The sequence below is a fragment of the Sorex fumeus genome, unplaced genomic scaffold, assembly GCF_029834395.1.
Source record: "Sorex fumeus unplaced genomic scaffold, SorFum_2.1 ptg000072l, whole genome shotgun sequence".
NCBI classification, from domain to species: domain Eukaryota; kingdom Metazoa; phylum Chordata; class Mammalia; order Eulipotyphla; family Soricidae; genus Sorex; species Sorex fumeus.
The window spans coordinates 50,688,877-50,707,617 of record NW_026606129.1 but is presented as its reverse complement, the minus strand read 5'-3'; the positions used below and the strand labels follow the sequence as shown (position 1 = coordinate 50,707,617).

The 18,741-nt window shown below is 50.1% G+C and overlaps 1 protein-coding gene across 3 annotated transcripts; it reads left to right on the top strand.

Moving 5' to 3' along the window:
- Positions 1-425: 425 nt before the first annotated feature.
- On the top strand, positions 426-17,048 carry MON1A (MON1 homolog A, secretory trafficking associated). 3 transcript variants are annotated; one of them, XM_056129135.1, is made up of 7 exons: positions 426-708; positions 5,287-5,437; positions 12,581-12,719; positions 13,867-14,352; positions 15,061-15,826; positions 16,403-16,550; positions 16,662-17,048. In XM_056129135.1, the coding sequence occupies exons 3-7, from the start codon at positions 12,593-12,595 to the stop codon at positions 16,800-16,802; spliced, it is 1,668 nt and encodes a 555-aa protein (XP_055985110.1). In that variant the 5' UTR covers positions 426-708; positions 5,287-5,437; positions 12,581-12,592; the 3' UTR covers positions 16,803-17,048. The 3 variants fall into 3 exon arrangements, with proteins under 3 accessions (XP_055985110.1, XP_055985109.1, XP_055985111.1); XM_056129134.1 differs by lacking the exon at positions 5,287-5,437 and having other exon boundaries at positions 16,662-17,047; XM_056129136.1 differs by lacking the exons at positions 426-708; positions 5,287-5,437 and having other exon boundaries at positions 12,580-12,719; positions 13,708-14,352; positions 16,662-17,047.
- The last annotated feature ends 1,693 nt before the right edge of the window (positions 17,049-18,741 follow it).

The following is an 18,741-nucleotide window of genomic DNA, read 5'->3' as shown; positions in this document are numbered from 1 at the left end:
GCCTTAAGCACTGTTTTTATAGTCATACATAAAATGTGGCTAAAAATATTTTTTAAAGCAACAATGAGTGTAACTTTTGCACTAGCATACATCTTTTACAGTGTGGTCTCGCCTCACTAAAGACATTTATCCAGCCCGCAACCTTGAGCAACCTTCCACAATCAGTGCAGGACACCCGAGTGCGTCTTTCTCTAAACTGAGATAAATCTCTATCTAGTTGGCTCAGACAGAAGGTCTGAAGAATCTGGTCTGGGATCTTCCCTGGCTCTGGGCTCCGGCGGGGTACAGGTCGGAGGCCGCCTGGCCTGGACTGGACAAAGAAGGCTGCGCGGGGCGAGGCTACACCTGGCCGGATCAGGCCCCGCCCCGGCTCTGCCAGAACCAGTTCACCAGCGCCACTGGAGACCGTGCGCTGAGAACTACAGTTCCCATAATGCATCCCGGGCCGGGCCGGGCAGAGCCGCTGGAAGCCGGGCCTCCGCCGCTAGAGGCTGGCGAGGACTGTCTTCCTGGGCCGGCGACAGGGCAAGGGGCGGAGGGAGGGTGCGGTACACCGCGCTGTGGCCATGTCTGCGTCCCCGGGGGGCTGTGACCCCGCCAACCTGTGCCCTCAATCCTGGCCCTGTCGGACACCCGCGCCCTTCTGGGGGTCCGACAGAGGGCAGTGACCGGCAATTTCTGTGCATCCTGGGACCCCCAGAGAAATAGGTAAGTCCGACTCTCAACCCACGTGGCCTGGGGGCGCTAAAAGACTGGAGAGCTGTCATCTTTGGAGGGAGGGGCTTGGAGACTGGGGCCCCTGCCATCTACGCTAGTATTTGCAGTGGGAGGATTGGGTCCGGGGGCCCTTTAGCCTGCTGCCCCCTCCCCCCAGCTGGGGAAGCTGCATGGCCAGGCCTAGAACGCATCCTTTCGCTGGGTGGGTGAAGTCCTGTAGGGGGCAGTGTCCAGGTAGGATGCCAGTTCCTGCCCACTCTCCCTAAAGTACACACAGGTCGCAGAGTCCTTTCAAAGATGGCAGAGGTGATTGTGGAGGCAACTGGGCAGCTCCTGGCAGTGTCTGGAGGCTTGGGACTTTGCTCTCGAGGGTGCCTTTGCTCCAACAAGGGGGCTGCCCCTTGTACTGGGTGAGGCGCCCTCTGTGGGCCCCAGTTTGCACCGGGAGGGTGAGCAGCCTTTGTCATGGAGGGGAGTGGCCGCCAGTGCAGGTTAGTACCTGGCCACACTCTCAGTGTGGAGTAGACTTCTTCCAGCCGCCTCACCTGGGCCTGTTCCTCAGCCACACATCCGCCGTCCTGGCACCACCCTCCCAGGGAGGTCACTCCCCTGACGGGTCAGCCGGATGGAGAGCTAAGCAGGAAGGAGAGTCCTAGGAAGAGAGGAATGCTTGCTAGGACAGATTAACTTGTGGCTTGTTTGGTGAAATTGCCCCTAAGCACAAAAGGGCTCTCCCAGGAAAAGTAGCAAGCCCTGGGGGCTTCTGGAGGCTGACTGAGAAGGTACCTGGGACTGGAGCTTAAGTTTTTCAGCCTTTGTTGTCCAGGAGTTTCAGCCACACAGGTTTAAAACTTCATCAAGCATTGGGGTGGGTTTTGTTGTGAGTCACTCACCCTCTGTCTAGTTTCCAGAGTGAGTGTCCAGAGAGCTATCTGCTTCATCAGGGACTAGTCTTGGATATGCTGAGATGCTGCATGGACTAGAGGCAAGGGAACTGTTGTACAGGTGTCCGGCAGCTCTAGCTGCTGACCCTGCCCCCACTCCATGCAAGCACCATGCTGGCTTCCATTTACCAATGCTGGACTTGGTCACTGAAGCCCACAAGGTGGAAGAGGGATGGGGGTCCTCATGACAGCAGGTAAATTGCTATCTTGATGCTGGACATTCAGGACACAGAGCAGGGGCATGTGGCAAAGAATTTTAACTTAGGGGAGAATTCCAGAAAACCCAATCTGTTTCTGCAATTCCAATGCCAGTGGTGAATAATCAGTCGGCCTGGAGGAATATAGCTAGTTTGAGGCCCACAGACAGCACTTTGGCTCAACATCACAGGTGGATCGCTTTAAGCTAGAGCTACCTGGCCTCATGAGAATAGGTGTGTATTTCCGGGACTGGTTCAGGGTGTGCAAACTCTCAAATTTATCTGGCAGGGGCTGGGAGACTAATCAGAGCTTGGAATACTGGCTATGCATGTGGAGGCCCTGGGTTCCATCCCTTGTATCCTTGTATCCTTATTCCATCCATAGTCTCCCTGAAGACTGCCAGGTGTGGATCTGGTGACCCCTGAGCACTGCCTGGTAGGCCCCTCCATAACAGATTATATACCAGTTCTACATGCTAAGTAAGAATAATCAGGGGCTGGAGCAATAGTACAGTGGGTAGGGTGCTTGCCTTGTATATGGCTGACCTGGGTTCAATCCTTGGCATCCCATATGGTGCCCTGCGCACCGCCAGGAGTAATTCCTGAGTACAGAGCCAGGAGTAAGCATTGCTGGGTATGGCCCAAAAACCATAAAAAAAAAAATTCATGATAGGCTGGGGCTGGAGAGATAAGATAGTACAGAGGGTAGGGTACTTGCCATACACGGGGCAGATCAAGGTTTGATCCCTGGCATCCCCAAGCCTTGCGAGAAATGATACCTGAGTTAAGAGCCAGGAGTAAACCTTGAGAACTGCTGGATGTGGCCCCCAAACAAACAAACAAACAAACAAACAAATCCAGCAACAACAGGATGTGTTAGTGGAGCAGCAGAGTGTGTATACAAGTATACCCACTCTATCCCAGGGTAACCAAATTGGGACTATCCCTTTTCATCCTACAGCTCAATAAATTGGTACTATCATCTTCTTGTTGGTAAGAAAAATTAAGACAAAAAGCCAATCCAGCACTGGAAAGAGAGTGCCGGAGCTAAGGGACTTGCTTGTATGCAGTGGACCCTGGTTTGATCCCTGGTTACTAGAGCATGCATGGAGTGATTTCTGAGCACAGAGCCAGGAATAGTCCCACTATGTGGTATGGCCCCTAATCACCTCCCTAAAAAAATAACTAAAATATTGGTTTTAAAAATCCAAGCCAGGTTTGGGGATGTGACTCAGTGGCAAAGCTCATACCTTACGTGCATGAATGCCTGAGTTCAGTCTCTCATACCACCTGCTGAAATTAACAAATAAATCAGCCTGGCTCTTCCAGCTTCCTCTGACTCCATTGTTCTGGAACACTGTTACCAAGGACAAATCTTCCCCACAGCAGGGATCTCCAAAGACCCAGCTAGGTAGCTAGATATTCTTTAAGGATCTCTTACCTTATCCATTCCGGATTATTTATCTAGGAAATATTGATTACATTTTTCCTGTGTGTGAAGGTGACATTCTACAATTGGGTAAAGTCACCGTTCAACTTTCAATGTAGAAATATCTAGCCAGGGGCAACCCAGGTTGGATTCCCAGCATCCCATATGGTCCCCTGAGCACCGCCAGGGGTAATTCCTGAGCGCAGAGCCAGGAGTAACCCCTGTGCATTGCTGGGTGGACCCAAAAAGCAAAAAAAAAAAAAAAAAAAAAAAAGAAATATAAAGCCAGGGCAGTAGGGAGTTGATAAGAATTAGGATTATTGGGTTGGAGATGTGAATCAGTGGTAGAGCATTTGTGTTAAATTTATGAGATCCTGGGTTTGATCTCTGAAAGTGCAAAAAAGAAAGAAGGAAAGAATCAGGGTTATTGCCTGAAGGGTTCCTAATAAGATACCACTTGAGTAGCTCCCTGAAGGAAGAGAGAGAACTAGACAAGATCTGAAAGACCAGGCCCCCAGGTCATGATTTAGGGGCCTGGAGGGGAGGCAGGGACATGTGGTCCAGAAGAAAGTTCTTCAAGGGGAACCAGAGAGATAGTAGAGGGGTAAGGCATTTGCCTTGCATGTGGCCACACAGGTGTGAGTCCCAAGCACAACTGAATGTGACCCCAAAACCCAATATGCCCCTTATTTTTATTATTATTATTTCTTTTACTTTTTAGGTCATACCCAGCAGTGCTCAGGGGTTACTCCTGGCTTTTAGGAATTACTCATGGTGGTGCTCGAGGAATCATATGGGATGCTGGGGATTGAACCAGGGTTGGTTATGTGCAAGGCAAACACCCTACCAGCTGTACCATCACTCTGGCCCCTCAATCCACCCCTTAAAGTAATAATTTAAAAAAAGCTCTTAGGGATGGGTACTTGATCATTGTATAACTGAAACCCAAGCACAAAAATCTGTAAATCTATAACTGTACCTCATGGTGTTTCACTAATAAAAATAAATAAATAAATAATAAAATAAAATATTAAAAAAAAAAAGCTCTTTAAGGGAAAAGTTCAAAAGAGGAGTGCTCAGAATTTACATTTATTCATGCCTTGCCTTGTTTTACTTTTTTTTTTTAAATTAAAACACCATGATTTGCAAAAGTTATTCATCGATGAGTTTCAGACATATTGTGTCCCAGTACCGATCCCACCACCGTTGTGATCTTCCCTCCACCAGGTACCCAGTTTCCCTCCCACCCTTCCACGGCCCCCATCTGCCGCCTGCCACCTTGGCAAGTACATTTTGAAGTTTGGATCTCCTGTTTTTATTGTCCTTGACTCTCTGGTTTGTGTTTTTGGCTGGTTTGTTTGTTTTCATTTTTGTTTTGGGAACACACCAGGCTGTGCTCAGGGCTCACTTCTTGCTCTGCACTCAGGGATTATTCCTGGCAGTCTTGGGGGACCATAGGGAATGATGGGAATTGAGCTCAGGTTAGCTATGTGCAAGGCAAGTGCCATACCCGCTGTACTGTCACTTTAGCCTGACTCTGGTTTGGATATTTCACTATACCATGACTCCTTTACACCACTGGTGTACTTGGATCCCCTTGCTTCCCATCTATCTCTTATCACCCTCCTGGTTTCTTTCCTCCTCTGCCTTTCTCCTCCCTAGTCTGGGGCCAAGGGTTTTTTACTTATCTTTTTACGTGGGACACCAAGACTCTACCTAGCAGTGCCAGGTGGAAGTGTGCTGTGGCAAGGTCAACTTAGGGTCTCCCACATGCTAGTCATGAGCTCGAACACTTGTGCTATCTTCTTGGCCCAACATTTGCATTATACTTAAGATTAAGTCATAGTGTCAATGTGACTGGACTGAAGCAAAACAAGAAGAGGGGAAGAGTAGATGAGGTAAGAGTAGTGGGGTGAGGATAGATTGGCTTTCTTGTTTTGGGGGGGGAGTCTTGGGCCACACCTTGTGATGATGAGGATTTACTTTTGGCTCTTCTCAGGGATCCTTCTGCTGATGCTTGGGGGACCATATGTGATGCTGGGGATTGAACCCAGGTGGGGCACATGCAAGCCAAGGGCCCTGGCCCTGGTACCACTTCTTCAGCCCTAGATTGACTTTCTTGTTGAGTGGAGTGGAATCATTACAGAACTGTGAGTAGAGGAATTATACAATCTGACTTCTGTTTTGAGGATCACTTTGAGTGAAGGGAAAATAGTGCAGGACAAAGTCAGAAGTAGGGAGATGGTTAGAAGACTTCAGCCAAAGTAGTATTGGGGTAATGGGATGTGGTCAGATTCTAGATAGGAGTATTTCCCACTTAGCATCAGTATTAGGGTGCACAAAAGCTGGATACTCTATGGAATCACTAGATGAGAAAAGTTATAATTCTTCCCTCATAAACCCTAAACCCCAAATTTTCTAAAATGGTACATAAAGAAAATATTGCAGCTGTGCCCAATAAATTAGTGTCGGAATATGAAATGCTTAAAACTTCTACATGGTTACCAAAAACTATTACTTTGTCACAGTATCATGGCTACCTGTAGCTGCCATGGCACTATTAAATTCCTTTTGGTGAACCTCAATTCAATGATCAAATAGTTCTATTTGGAATGTCATTTAAGGTAACTTTTGTTTCATTTTGCTTTGTTTGCTTTTTTTGGAGAGACATCTGGCAGTGCTCAGGGTCCACATCTGGCTCTGTGCCAGGGACTACTCCTGACTCTGTGCTCAAGGACCACACATGCCTATGAAGTGGCTACTGTAGCTGCAAACAAAGCTTAAAAGTTTTACAAGCTACATAGCACAGCGGGTAGGGCGTTTGCCTTACAAGCGGCCAACATGGCCGACCTGAGTTCGATTCCTCCGCCCCTCTCGGAGAGCCCGGCAAGCTACCGAGAGTATTCGATATGCCAGACACAGTAACAACAAAGTCTCCAATGGAGACGTTACTGGGCCCGCTCGAGCAAATCGACGATCAACGGGAGGGCCTTTACCTTTACCTTTATACTCCTTTTAACCTTTGCATTATCTCTTCAGCCCAGGAGATTCTCTCTCTCTCTCTCTTTCTCTCTCTCTCTCTCTCTCTCTCTCTCTCTCTCATGTTTGTTCATTTTTAAGCTAGGGGTTTGGGGTTTTGGGAACACACCTGGCAAAAACAGGGATTACTTTTAGCTTTGTGCTCAGGGATCATTCCTAGCAGTGCTGGTGAACCATATGTGGTACCTGGGATCGAACTGGGGTTGGCCACATCCCAAGTGCTTTAAGCCGTGCACTGTCTCTTGTTTTGTTTTACTTTGTTTTTGTTTGGGGGTGACACCTGGTGGTGCTCAGAGGCTACTCCCTGCTCTGTGCTTGGGGGTCAGTCCTGGCATTGTTCGGGGTGCCATCTGGTGCCAGTGATCAAACTTGGGCCTCTTGACACAAAGCATACACCTTAAGCCTATTGAACTAGCTCTCTGGTACTGTAAATATATATTTTTAAAAATTATATAAATAGGGCTGGAGTGATAGCACAGCGAGTAGGGGGTTTGCATTGCACGTGGTTGACCCCGTTCAATTCCCAGCATCCCATATGGTCTCCCGAGCACCGCTAGGAATAATTCCTGAGTGCATGAACCAGGAGTAACCCCTGTGCAACACTGGTTGTGACCCAAAAAGCAAAATTAAAAAATATATATACATAAATAATCTGAATTAATATAAGTTTGTTATATTGTCTATTGCTATGAGACAAATCATGCCAAAATTTAGCATTAAAATAACAGTAAATATTTATTTCAGACAGGTCAGTCTATTAGCTAGGTGGTCTGGGCTCAGACCTACACTGGAATTGAAGGTTTAACCTGGGCTAGATGATTTTTTCCAAGATAGGTCAGTCATTTGCTGACACATTGGTACTGACTGTTTGCAGGCTTCAGTTTTGGGGCCTGGCAGGAGGGTGTGTGTAGGGTTGGGGGCTATACTAATGGTACTCAGCAGCGACTCCTGATTCTGTGCTTAGGTCACTCCTGGTAGTGGATCATATGTGGTATCAGGGATAAAACTAGGGTAGGCTGCATGCAAGGCCAGTGCCTTAAACCCTACACTGTCTCTCTGACCTTGGCCTCAGTTTTTTGCCATGAGGTTACCTCTGTAGGGTTACATGAGTGTCTTTACACTGTAACTAATGATTGGGGACTAGAGGTTAGCTGAGTGCACACTTGCTTTGCAGGTATGAGGCCCTGAGTTCATATCGGGCGCTACCAACATCCAAACAAACCATGGCTTAGATCCCTCCCTATGGAGTGGTCCAAGAGAACAGAACAGAAGCCACATTATTTGTGACTCAGAAACATACATTATTATTTTCACATCCTGTTGATTATTTAGATCAGCCCTGCACTGTGGGAATGGGAGTACACAGAGGCACAAATACCAAGAGTTTAGGATCACAGGGGACCATCTTGAAGGATGTCTAATACAGTTATTACAAACCAAGGGGCAGGGGCCGGAACGATAGCACAGCGGGTAGGGCGTTTGCCTTGCACGCGGCTGACCTGGGTTCAATCCCTGGCATCCCATATGGTCCCCCAAGCACTGCCAGGAGTGATTCCTGAGTGCAGAGCCAGGAATAACCCCTGAGCATCGCTGGGTGTGACCCAAAAAGCAAAAAAAAAAAAAAAAACCCAAGGGGCATCCTTGGGGGAAGGTATTACTACCAAGAAAGACATTTTGCCGGATGTGCCTTTATTTTGCAGTATGGCTGACTTGATTTGCCAATATTTTTGATAAATGAGATATGGGGGAAAGAGAGGCAAAAAGGTTTAACTCCAGAAGTTTTTTACCAAATAACTAAAAGGATGAAATTGTCTTTAATTGAGATGGAGAAAATTCTGGGAGAAGCAATTTTATAAGGGTATGATCAGGATCTGTTTTGGAGATATAATTGTAAGATACTGTAAAAGATCCATAGCAGAAATTAAGTCGTTTAATGTGTGTCCCAGGGTGAGAGAGAGCTCAGTGGACTGGAGGGCATACTTGTTTTTGTGTTTGTTAGTTTGGTTTTTGGGCTACAACCAGTGGTGGGCTGTAAACAGCCTCCTGGCTCTGTGCTCCAGCAGTGCTTGGGGATCATATCAAGATCAGGCAGGATCAGCTCCAGGCAAGAAAAGTGCCTTAACTCCTGTACTATTTCTTTGGCCCCTGTAATGCACACTTAACATTTCAGACAGAGACCAGAGTTCAATTCCTGGCACCTCATGGTCTCTGCCAGGGGTTACCCTCGGGCATAGAACTGGGAGTAGCACACCTCTCTTTAACACTGCCTGGTGTGGCCCGAAGACCAAAAACAAATAAATAAATCTGTTCCTTTAGGAGTCAGAGAGAGATTAGGGCTAGAAATACACATTCAAATAATGTTTTTTTTCGGGGGGGGGGGTTTGTGTATTTGTTTTGGTGTTATATCCAGCAATAATCCGGAGTTGGGGGATCGCACATAGGGGATCATATTTAGTGCCAGGGGTTAAACCAGTTTGGCTGCATAAAAGACAAGCACTTTACTTCCTGTGCTGTCTTTCTAACCCAGAGAGACTTCTAAATTATTAGAGTAAGTCAGTGTACGACTCCCTTTGTTGCTAGGCTCCTCTAGTCTCCTAGTTCTAGCCAATCTTTGATGTGTTTACAGTTGGTCCATAACCCTCCAGCTCTGTCTTTCACCAGCTGGGGTGGAAAGAATGCCACCTCCTGATACCAACCATATCCTCGGGCTGGAGCTATAGCACAGCAGGTAGGGTGTTTGCCTTGCATGCGGTCGACCTGGCTGACCCAGGTTCTATTCCTCCGCCCCTCTCAGAGAGCCTGGCAAGCTACCGAGAGTATCTCGCCCGCAAAGCCTGGCAAGCTACCCGTGATGTATTCAATCTGCCAAACACAGTAACAATTGTCACAATGGAGACATTACTGGGCCCACTCAAGCAAAGCCTCACTGGGACCTGGGAACCACACTTTTCTTCTGTTTGGCTTGGCTTTGGTTTTGGTTTTGGCACTAGAGATGCCCAGGGGCTACACCTAACTGTGCTCAGGAGTGGGCCCCTGGCAGTGCTTGAAGGAACTATATGTAGTGCTAAAGATTCAAACAGGGGCTGGTTTGCAAAGCAAGCACCTTAAACCCTGTACTACCTCCATCCCCACCCCCTGTTTTTTTTGAGGCCCACACCCCGCAGAGTTTGAGAGCTATTCTTTTCTCTGTGTTGGACAGGGAGGTCCCTTCTGAGAGTGCTTGAGGAATCATGAGGTGCTGAGGATTGGACGAAGGCTTTCCACATGCAGAGACCCTCTCAGGGCCTGAGGGACTGACCCTAATTAACTTGTTCAACTTTGATGCCCCTAGAATCCCCTGGTAGCTACCTCCACCTGACCTTGAGGCTGCAGAAGGACTAGGAGATCAGGCTGAGCCTGTCCTGGCCATCAGATACACACTGCGAACTGGCAGGCTAGGCAAGCCATGGAAACAAATTCAAAGGTACAAAGGTACAAAGTCTACTCAGAAAAGAAAGATTCCAGGGGCTAGAACAATAGTACAATGGTTAGGGCCCTTGCCTTATATGTGGCCAACCTGGGTTCTATCTTCAGCATCTCATATGGTTCCTGGAGCACCTCCAGGAGTAATCTCTGAGTGCAGAGCCAGAAGTAACCTTTCATCATCAGAGGTGTGGCCCAAAATCCAAAAGGAAAAAAAATCAAAAGAAAAGCAAGATTCCAGGCAGAAGGGGCTGGAACGATAGCACAGCAGGTAGGGCGTTTGCCTTGCACATGGTTGACCCGGGTTCGATTCTCAGCATCCCATAGCATCCCCTGAGCACCACCAGAAGTAATTCCTGAGTGCAGAGCCAGGAGTAATTCCCTGTGCATCACCAAGTATGACCCAAAAAGCTTAAAAAAAAAAATTCCAGGCAGAAGACAAGACTGTTTGTTCTGACTCATTTCTTTTGCAAATGCCTAAATATCCTAAGGAACTATTGGTCAAATTCAGTTTTCAATGGTGAAATGTTTGTGGTAGGTTGCGCAGGACACACGAGTCTTTCAGTTCCAGCGCCAGTGCTTGCTTTCTAGAGAGACTTTGGACCAGGCATTTAGCCTCTGTTTCTTTCTCTCGAAATTTAACCTGATAGGAATACCTGCCTCAAAGTAATAATCTGAATTAGATAACCAAATCCAGATAAACTTGATTTCTTCAACCTTTTACACCTGCCCTGCTAACTAGTCCACAGATAGGCAGTTAGAACCAAGGCGGATAGAGTGTGGTTTTTAGCCTTTCCACATCTGCAAGCAAGCACTGGCCCATGGACTGGTGGTTGAACACCACTGGTAGAAACCTCATAGTGTGTTATCTTGACACTCAGTTACTGTTAAGTTTGTTTTAAAAATTATTATAAGTATTGGGGGTGGGGGTTGCAGGGTGGAAACTGGGGTCATTGGTGATGGGAAATGGACACTTGGTGGAGGGATGCGTGTTGGATCATTGTATGACTGAAACCAGATCATGAACAGCTTGGTAACTGTTACTCTCATGGTCACTCTATTAAAAAAAATTATTATTACAAGACTGGGGTGATAGTACAATGGGTAGGGCACTTGCCTGGCACACAGTCAACTGGGTTCAATCCCCTGCATTACATATGGTCTCCAATCCCTGCCAGGAATCTCCCTGAGTGAAGAGCTAGGAGTCAGCCCTGAGCTAGCTTCATGTGGCTACAAAACAAAACAAAAATAATTACATCTGGGGGCCATAAAGTACAGAATGCATCTTTCTTGCATGTAGCTGACCTGGGTTCAATCCCTAGCACCAGACATAATCTTCTGAGCACCACCAGTAGTGACCTATGAGCACAGAGCCAGACGTAAGCCCTGAGCAAGTCTGAGTATACCCCAAAAAATTATTAAATTTCATGTGCCAGAGCAAGAACTCAAAAAAACTGACCAAGCACAGAACACATTCAATGCATGTGGGAGCCCAGGTCAAACTCCCAGTATGGCAAGGTCCCCCAAATGGCACCAGGAGCCCGGGCACCAAGCCAGGAACAACCCCCAAATACTGACAGATGTGACCAAAAATATTATATACTTAAATTTTTTTAACTTTATTCTTCTATTTTTTTTAGTGAAGCAACATAGCTTTTATTTAAAGAAATTCACTTAAGAGAAGTGTGAGAAGAGAGAAAGAGAAATAAATGTTCAAGAGAACATGAGGGGGCCAGAGGATAGTCCAGCTGGTTGCGCATTTGCCTTGCACGCAGCAAACCCAGGTTCGATTCCCAGTATTCAGTGTAATCCCCAGAGCACTATCAGGAGTGATCCCTGAGCACAGAGCCAGGAGTAACACTTGAACATCTCTGGGTGTGGCCCCAAAACAAAAACAAACAAAACCCAAACATAAACAAAAAAAAATTAGAAAACCATGAGCATTTAAGAGTGGCCCAAATTTTTAGACTTTTAAGAAAAATACTGGGCTGGAGCGATAGCACAGCGGGTAGGGCGTTCGCCTTACAAGCGGCCAACATGGCCGACCCGAGTTCGATTCCTCCGCCCCTCTCGGAGAGCCTGGCAAGCTACCAAGAGTATTCGATATGCCAGACACAGTAACAACAAAGTCTCCAATGGAGACGTTACTGGGCCCGCTCGACGATCAACGGGAGGGCCTTTACCTTTACCTTACCTTTAAGAAAAATACTAACATGTGACTTGTGAGGGGATTCTGAGTGGTGGGAAATAATGGACTCCTTTCTTTGTCTTTTTTATAGTTTCCAAGTTTTCTACAGTCAATAGACACAATACCTCCTTTCATAATTGGAAAAAAAGTCCAATATATCTAATTATGTATTTCTTTTTTAAATAGACACATTTTAAATTTTATTACAAATGGGGCAGTAGCTTCTCTAGAGAGTCCTCCGTGTAATAAAAGAAGGGAATTACACACTCCTCTTAATTTTTCAGAGGGGAATTCTCAAAACCCATTCTGCAGGATCTGTAGCAATAGTTCACTTGCCTTGCACATGGCCAACCCAGGTTCAATCCCCAGCACTCCATTAGCGTTCCACAAGCCTCCCAGGAGTAACTCCTGAGTACAGGCCTAGGAGTAAGCACAGAGCACCACCAGGTGTGCCACCAAAAAAAAAAAAACATTCTGCAGATGTATGAGTTAGCTGAGTGCTGGTAAGGAACATAGTCGTGAGTTTCCCACTCTAACTTTTGCCCATGGCCCATGCCAGTAGCACCTTTGCCTTGTCCCTCAGTGATGCCTTTGTTTCCCACAGGAGAGCCCAAGGATGGCAGCCGACATGCAGAGGAAGAGGAGCAGTGAATGCCCTGATGGCACATTGGCTCCTTCTGATGGGCAGAGTGTGGAGAGAGCTGAGAGCCCCACACCAGGACTGGCCCAGGGAATGGAGCCAGGTACGAGCTGGGCGTGTAGCCCCAGGCAGCTGAGGAGCCGCTGGGGTGATGGGGATTCCCCCCACTCTTCCTTCCGCTCTGCTGTGCTTGTTCGGTTCTTCACTGAATATCAGTCAGGTGCTGGGGATACTGCAGGGAAAGGGCTCAGCTTGCCTCTACCCACCTCTCCTACTTGCCCTGTGCTGGCTGGCTGCCAGGGTGCTCCTGCTCTCTGTATCTACAAGGAGGACCCTGGCTCCTTCTCCCCTCCTCGGTTCTTGGCTTAAATGTCACCTCCTTGCAAGTTAGGCCTGCTCTGCCCAGGACACATTATCTGTTGATATATGTAATACCCTCTCTGTCAGATAGATTGGGAGCTTCTGCAGCACGGAGAGGTTAAATCCCTAATACCCAGTACAGTGCTGAACTTGTCATTGGGACTCAAAATATGTCTGTGAACTATTCTGTTAAAAATAACCCCAAAAAAAGATAGAAACTGCCATGGTCCAAGAAGGGACCCATTCCAATGCGGTGACCAGGCTTTATGACTCAGTGGGGCTGGGTGGGCTCTCAGTGGAAGACTCCTGAGCACACACATATCCCAACAACCAGGGGGCCCCCTCAGTGTGTGTGTGTGTGTGTCTGTGTGTGTGTGTGTGTGTGTGGTGGCGGCAGGGACAGGGACTGACATGCCTTCAAGGAGGGTGATATACTAAGTGCTGGGTTGGAGGTCAGGTAAGGAGGTGACTGTCTTTGCTGAAACTGAAGAGTGACAAGGAGCCAGCTATCGGAAAGGTGACTGTGCCTTCCAGGCAGAGGGACCAGCAGCTTCAAAAGCCCTGGGATATGTAGGGGGCTTGTGAGGATGTCCAAAGAGCCAATAGACAAAGGCCAGTGTGTCTGGGATGGGTAAGGGAGAAAACTTGGTGGAGGGGAGGGAGTATGAGAGAGGCAGGTCCCAGCTGCCCCGCCAGGATCCAGCCATGCAGCTTTGGGTCCAGCCATGCAGCGTGATGGTCCGACGCCAGTGGGGCTGCCTGTGACACTCAGGAGGAGGGAAGAGTGGTTTGCCTCGTCGGACAGTCAAGCTAGTGCCATGCTGTGCGCCTCACCGCTGAGGCGTCTGCTGGCAGCCGCTGTTCTAAGCACCAGTGCTTTTGGCCGGCAGGTGCTGGGCAGGAGGGTGCCATGTTTGTCCATGCCCGTTCCTATGAGGATCTGACTGAATCAGAGGACGGGGCGGCTTCTGGGAACAGCCCCAAGCAGGGTGCTGGGGTTCCCTCACCCCTGCCAGCAGACATGCGTCAGATCAGCCAGGACTTCAGTGAGCTGAGCACCCAGCTGACGGGGGTGGCCCGAGACCTGCAGGAGGAGATGCTGCCTGGAAGCTCTGAGGACTGGCCAGAGCCGTCAGGGGCAGCTGGGAGACCAGCCACAGAGTCCCCCCATGAGGGCACAGGTGAGGAGGAGGAGGAGGAGGCTGCCGAGGCCTGGCGTCAGCACCAGAAGCACGTGTTTGTGCTGAGTGAGGCGGGAAAGCCTGTGTACTCCCGCTACGGATCGGAGGAGGCACTTTCCAGCACCATGGGGGTCATGGTGGCATTGGTGTCCTTCCTGGAGGCAGACAAGAACGCCATCCGCTCCATCCATGCAGGTGAGCCACCTGGGAAGGGGTGTGGAGAGGGCTTCCCCCAGCCAGAGCTCATTCTTAGCAGGTTTTGGACCACAGTGGACTAGAAGGCTGGGTTGGCTGTTGTGAACCCCATGGTCCTCATCTGAGCAGGGCTAACAACGCTGATGGCCTCATAGAGACAGCCACATGAGGCTCTGAGATGGGCTTTCCCCCTGAAGAGGCTGGGAAACTGGGGAGGGACCCCAAAACACACCCCAGGGCCTGGCCCCACGTAGATCTTTCCCAGAGCACAAGAATGTGTGTTTTTCTGAAATAACTTCTGCTTCGAAGGGTGCCACTTTTTTGTTTTTTTGGGCCACACCCAGCAATACTCGGGTCACTCCAGACTCTGCACTCAGGAACCACTCCTGGTGGTGCTAGAGGGATCTGAGCCCAGGTTGGCCGCGCGCAAGCAAGCGCCCTACCTGCTGTCACTCTGGCCATGCTGCCACTTTTGCGAAGCAAGTGAAAAGGACCATCCGGCGCCCTGCTGGAAAGGGGGCCAGGGGCTGCCGTTTATTTTTTATCCTCCTCCTCCTTAGCCCCTACTGTGTGTAGAGCTCTGAGGGAGGGAGGGGGAGAGGGTGCAGAAGATAACAAGCTGTGCGAGGAGGACGCTGGGTTGGGGGGGGGGGGCGGCCAGACCAGTTGCAGCTGACACACACACCCCCTCACCGTCCCCACCCTCAGATGGCTACAAAGTAGTATTCGTGCGCCGGAGTCCCCTGGTGCTGGTGGCGGTGGCCCGCACGCGGCAGTCGGCTCAAGAACTGGCGCAGGAGCTGCTCTACATCTACTACCAGATCCTCAGCCTCCTCACGGGCGCGCAGCTGAGCCACATCTTCCAGCAGAAACAGAACTACGACCTGCGGCGCCTGCTCTCGGGCTCCGAGCGCATCACCGACAACCTGCTGCAACTCATGGCGCGAGACCCCAGCTTCCTGATGGGGGCGGCGCGCTGTCTGCCCCTGGCGGCGACCGTGCGCGACGCCGTGAGCTCCAGCTTGCAGCAGGCGCGCGCACGCAGCCTCGTCTTCTCCATCCTGCTGGCGCGCAACCAGCTCGTGGCGCTCGTGCGCCGCAAGGACCAGTTTTTACACCCCATCGACCTCCACCTGCTGTTCAACCTCATCAGTTCCTCGTCATCCTTCCGCGAGGGGGAGGCCTGGACGCCTGTGTGCCTACCCAAATTCAACGCCGCCGGCTTCTTCCACGCCCACATTTCCTATCTGGAGCCCGACACGGATCTCTGCCTGCTGCTGGTCTCCACCGACCGCGAGGACTTCTTTGCGGTCTCCGACTGTCGCCGCCGCTTTCAGGAGCGCCTGCGCAAGCGCGGAACCAACCTGGCGCTGCGGGAGGCGCTGCGCACGCCTTACTACAGTGTGGCCCAAGTGGGCATCCCCGACCTGCGCCACTTCCTCTACAAGTCAAAGAGCTCGGGACTCTTCACCAGGTGAGTGCTGTTGGCAGCATGGGGACGTGATGCTTTCCTGATGTTGATGACCCCTCTGGAATGAACCTGCAGGTTGGATCCTGTTTTATTCTGACACCAGGGGCACCGACGCCCTGTGTCCGTGTTTCTCCCAGGCATATGCCTGTCTGCGGCGTTGCCCAGAAGACCTCTGATGCCCGCTGTATCTAGAGAAGGAAGTTGGAGAGATGTGGGTTGCTTGCTTAGGACCTTCTGGTCACTGTGGCTGCTTCCCCTTTTAGCTCTGTTAGGTCCAAAGGGTCTCCAGCTCACCTCTTCTTCTCTTCAGATCCATCAGCTGTGGACTCCCCAACACACAGTGACTCCTCCAGGGAAGGGTCACTAAAAACGGGGAGAACTTGGGACAAGAACAGGATCCTAGTCTACATGGCCCCCACTCTCTCCAGGGGAGTCTCCTGTGGTGGAAAGAGTCTGTCCTGCAGAGGGTAGGGAGGGCACTGGGATGATGGACACATGGCAGAGTCAGGGCCGGGTTTCTAGGACCCCAGGGGAGGCCACGGAAGGCATGCCTTTCTGAACCCACTTCCCCATCTCCAGCCCTGAGATTGAGGCGCCCTACACCAGTGATGAGGAGCAGGAGCGGCTGCTTGGGCTCTACCAGTACCTGCACAGCCGGGCCCACAATGCCTCCCGCCCACTCAAGACCATCTACTACACGGGTCCCAACGAGAACCTCTTGGCCTGGGTAAGGGGGCCCTGCGACAATGGGGACGGGCTTCATCAGGACCAGGGGCAGGGCCCATGCCCGAATGTCTGACCTGGATCATCACCCTGTGACCCCCCCCCCCCCCTCCAGGTGACTGGTGCCTTTGAGCTCTACATGTGCTACAGCCCTCTGGGGACCAAGGCGTCCGCTGTCAATGCCATCCATAAGTTGATGCGCTGGATCCGCAAAGAAGAAGACCGCCTTTTCATCCTCACACCCCTTACCTACTGAGGAGAATGTGGTGTGCTGCAACTCCCCTTGGCCCACTGGGCCATAGAGCCATGGGAGCCTCCAGGTGGGGCAGCCTTTCTTGCCCAGACAGGGACTGTGGGCCAGTGAGTGCATTAAAGTGCTCCAAGAAGATTCTCTCAGGCCTTGTCACTGATTCCTTTGTGCATACCCTCACACTAACACAAACACTAGATCCTGGCAGGCCTCTCATGTGTGTGATCCTAGCAAAATACAAGACCGGGAAGGTAACCCAAAGGGCTGGTGTGCATGCAAGAGGCCTGGATTCATTCCTCATGATTTCCTGAGCACTGACAAGGAATAGTCCTCAGCAACTCCCGGTGCAGATCAGAAGCCAGAAAGAAAGTTCCTAAAAAACCCAAATTACACACATTCAAAAACAGGGCTGGGGGGACTGGGGCGATAGCACAATGGGTAGGGCGTTTGCCTTGCACGTGGCCGACCTGGGTTCGATTCCCAGCATCCCATATGGTCCCCTGAGCACCGCCAGGAGTAATTCCTGAGTGCAGAGCCAGGACTAACCCCTGTACATCGCCAGGTGTGACCGAAAAAGCAAAAATAAATAAATTTAGAAAAAAAAAAAACAGGGCTGGGTATATAGCCCAGAGGGATGGGGCCCATGCCCAGCATGCACTAGGCCCTGAGTTCAGGCACTGTATGGCCCCTGGAGCATTACTGCATGTCATCCTGCTGGCTCTGGGCCCAACCACAACCATCAGGCCTGCACAACTGAGTCAAATATCACCAAGAGTGCCCCCTAGGACTGCCAAAGCACTGCCTAGATATCCCCCCACCCCAGTTTTTTTTTTAAAGGATAAGAAGATTCCAGTCCTTTTTTCTAGCCCCTGTTGCTCTCCTGCACACAGGGGTACACACACACTTTACCCCTTCTCCTCCATTCCATACACATGAGTCAGACCCTAAACTGGGACTGTCCTCATTCAGCTGAAGGCCTAACAGGTATAAAGACTTTCCCTGTGGGCTGGAAAAATTACACAGGGAATAAGGCACTTGCCCTGTACACAGCCAATCCAGGTTCAAATCTCTGGGACCACCTATACTCCACTGAGCACTCCAGAAGTGATCCCTGAGCACAGACCAGAAGTAAACCCAAGTATGGCTGGGTATAATCCAACACTTCTCAAAATGAAAAAAAAAAAATAAGAGTTCTCTAGAATTCCAGTCTTGACTAACACACAACACACACACGTACGCAAGCACAGTCCCACTCCCATTCTCAGTTGGAGCCCCTGGTGGCCTCCCTTTTAGGTGGGAGTCCTAGCCATGTGCCCAGCTGCTCTGAGAACCCTTACCATGGCTCTGCCAAACAGGAGCCTCGGTCCATGAGCTCATCACTGCTGAGTAAGATGGGGACAGTCCATAGGAGAGACTGAATTCGGATTTGGGCAGGTGGAGCCGTTGGTGCAATGGCCAACTCAAATTCAAGTTTAACTCAAACTCACTCGGCCTTTAGTACCTGGGAAGATTGTCAAAGCTTATGCCTTCCCTCGAACGGCTGGCACCTCAGTGCCCCAGCCAGCACATTCTTAGGAATGACCCACAGGAGGGACCTGAGAGAAGACCCAGAGGTAACAGGCATGCACCTTGTCCTCAGAGGGGTTGACGCCAAGAGGTCAGCTTTGGTGGACCCCTGCTGTCACACCTTCCCTGTTATGCAGAGCCTATATGGATCACTATAAACAGTGAAGACTCAGCCCCTTTCCCTGGGGCCAAAGACCTGATCCTCTTTGGATAAAGTCCAGGCCACAGTTCAGGAAACCCAGTCCTGCTACATTGTAACCATGAGGTCCTCCAAAGATTTAGCCAATCCAGGTTCATGGGAGATATTTAACCATATCTGGTCTTCCGGCTATAAAGTGAATGAATCCCCTCCATGCAGTCTCCGAGCCCGACCAAAGTA

Excerpts from the sequence above, each read along its gene's own strand:
- MON1A (XM_056129135.1), top strand. The coding sequence starts at position 12,593 with ATGGCAGCCGACATGCAGAGGAAGAGGAGCAGTGAATGCCCTGATGGC. Across the intron at positions 14,353-15,060 it reads CATCCGCTCCATCCATGCAG|ATGGCTACAAAGTAGTATTC; the intron begins GTGAGCCACCTG and ends CCCCACCCTCAG. Across the intron at positions 16,551-16,661 it reads ACGAGAACCTCTTGGCCTGG|GTGACTGGTGCCTTTGAGCT; the intron begins GTAAGGGGGCCC and ends CCCCCCCTCCAG.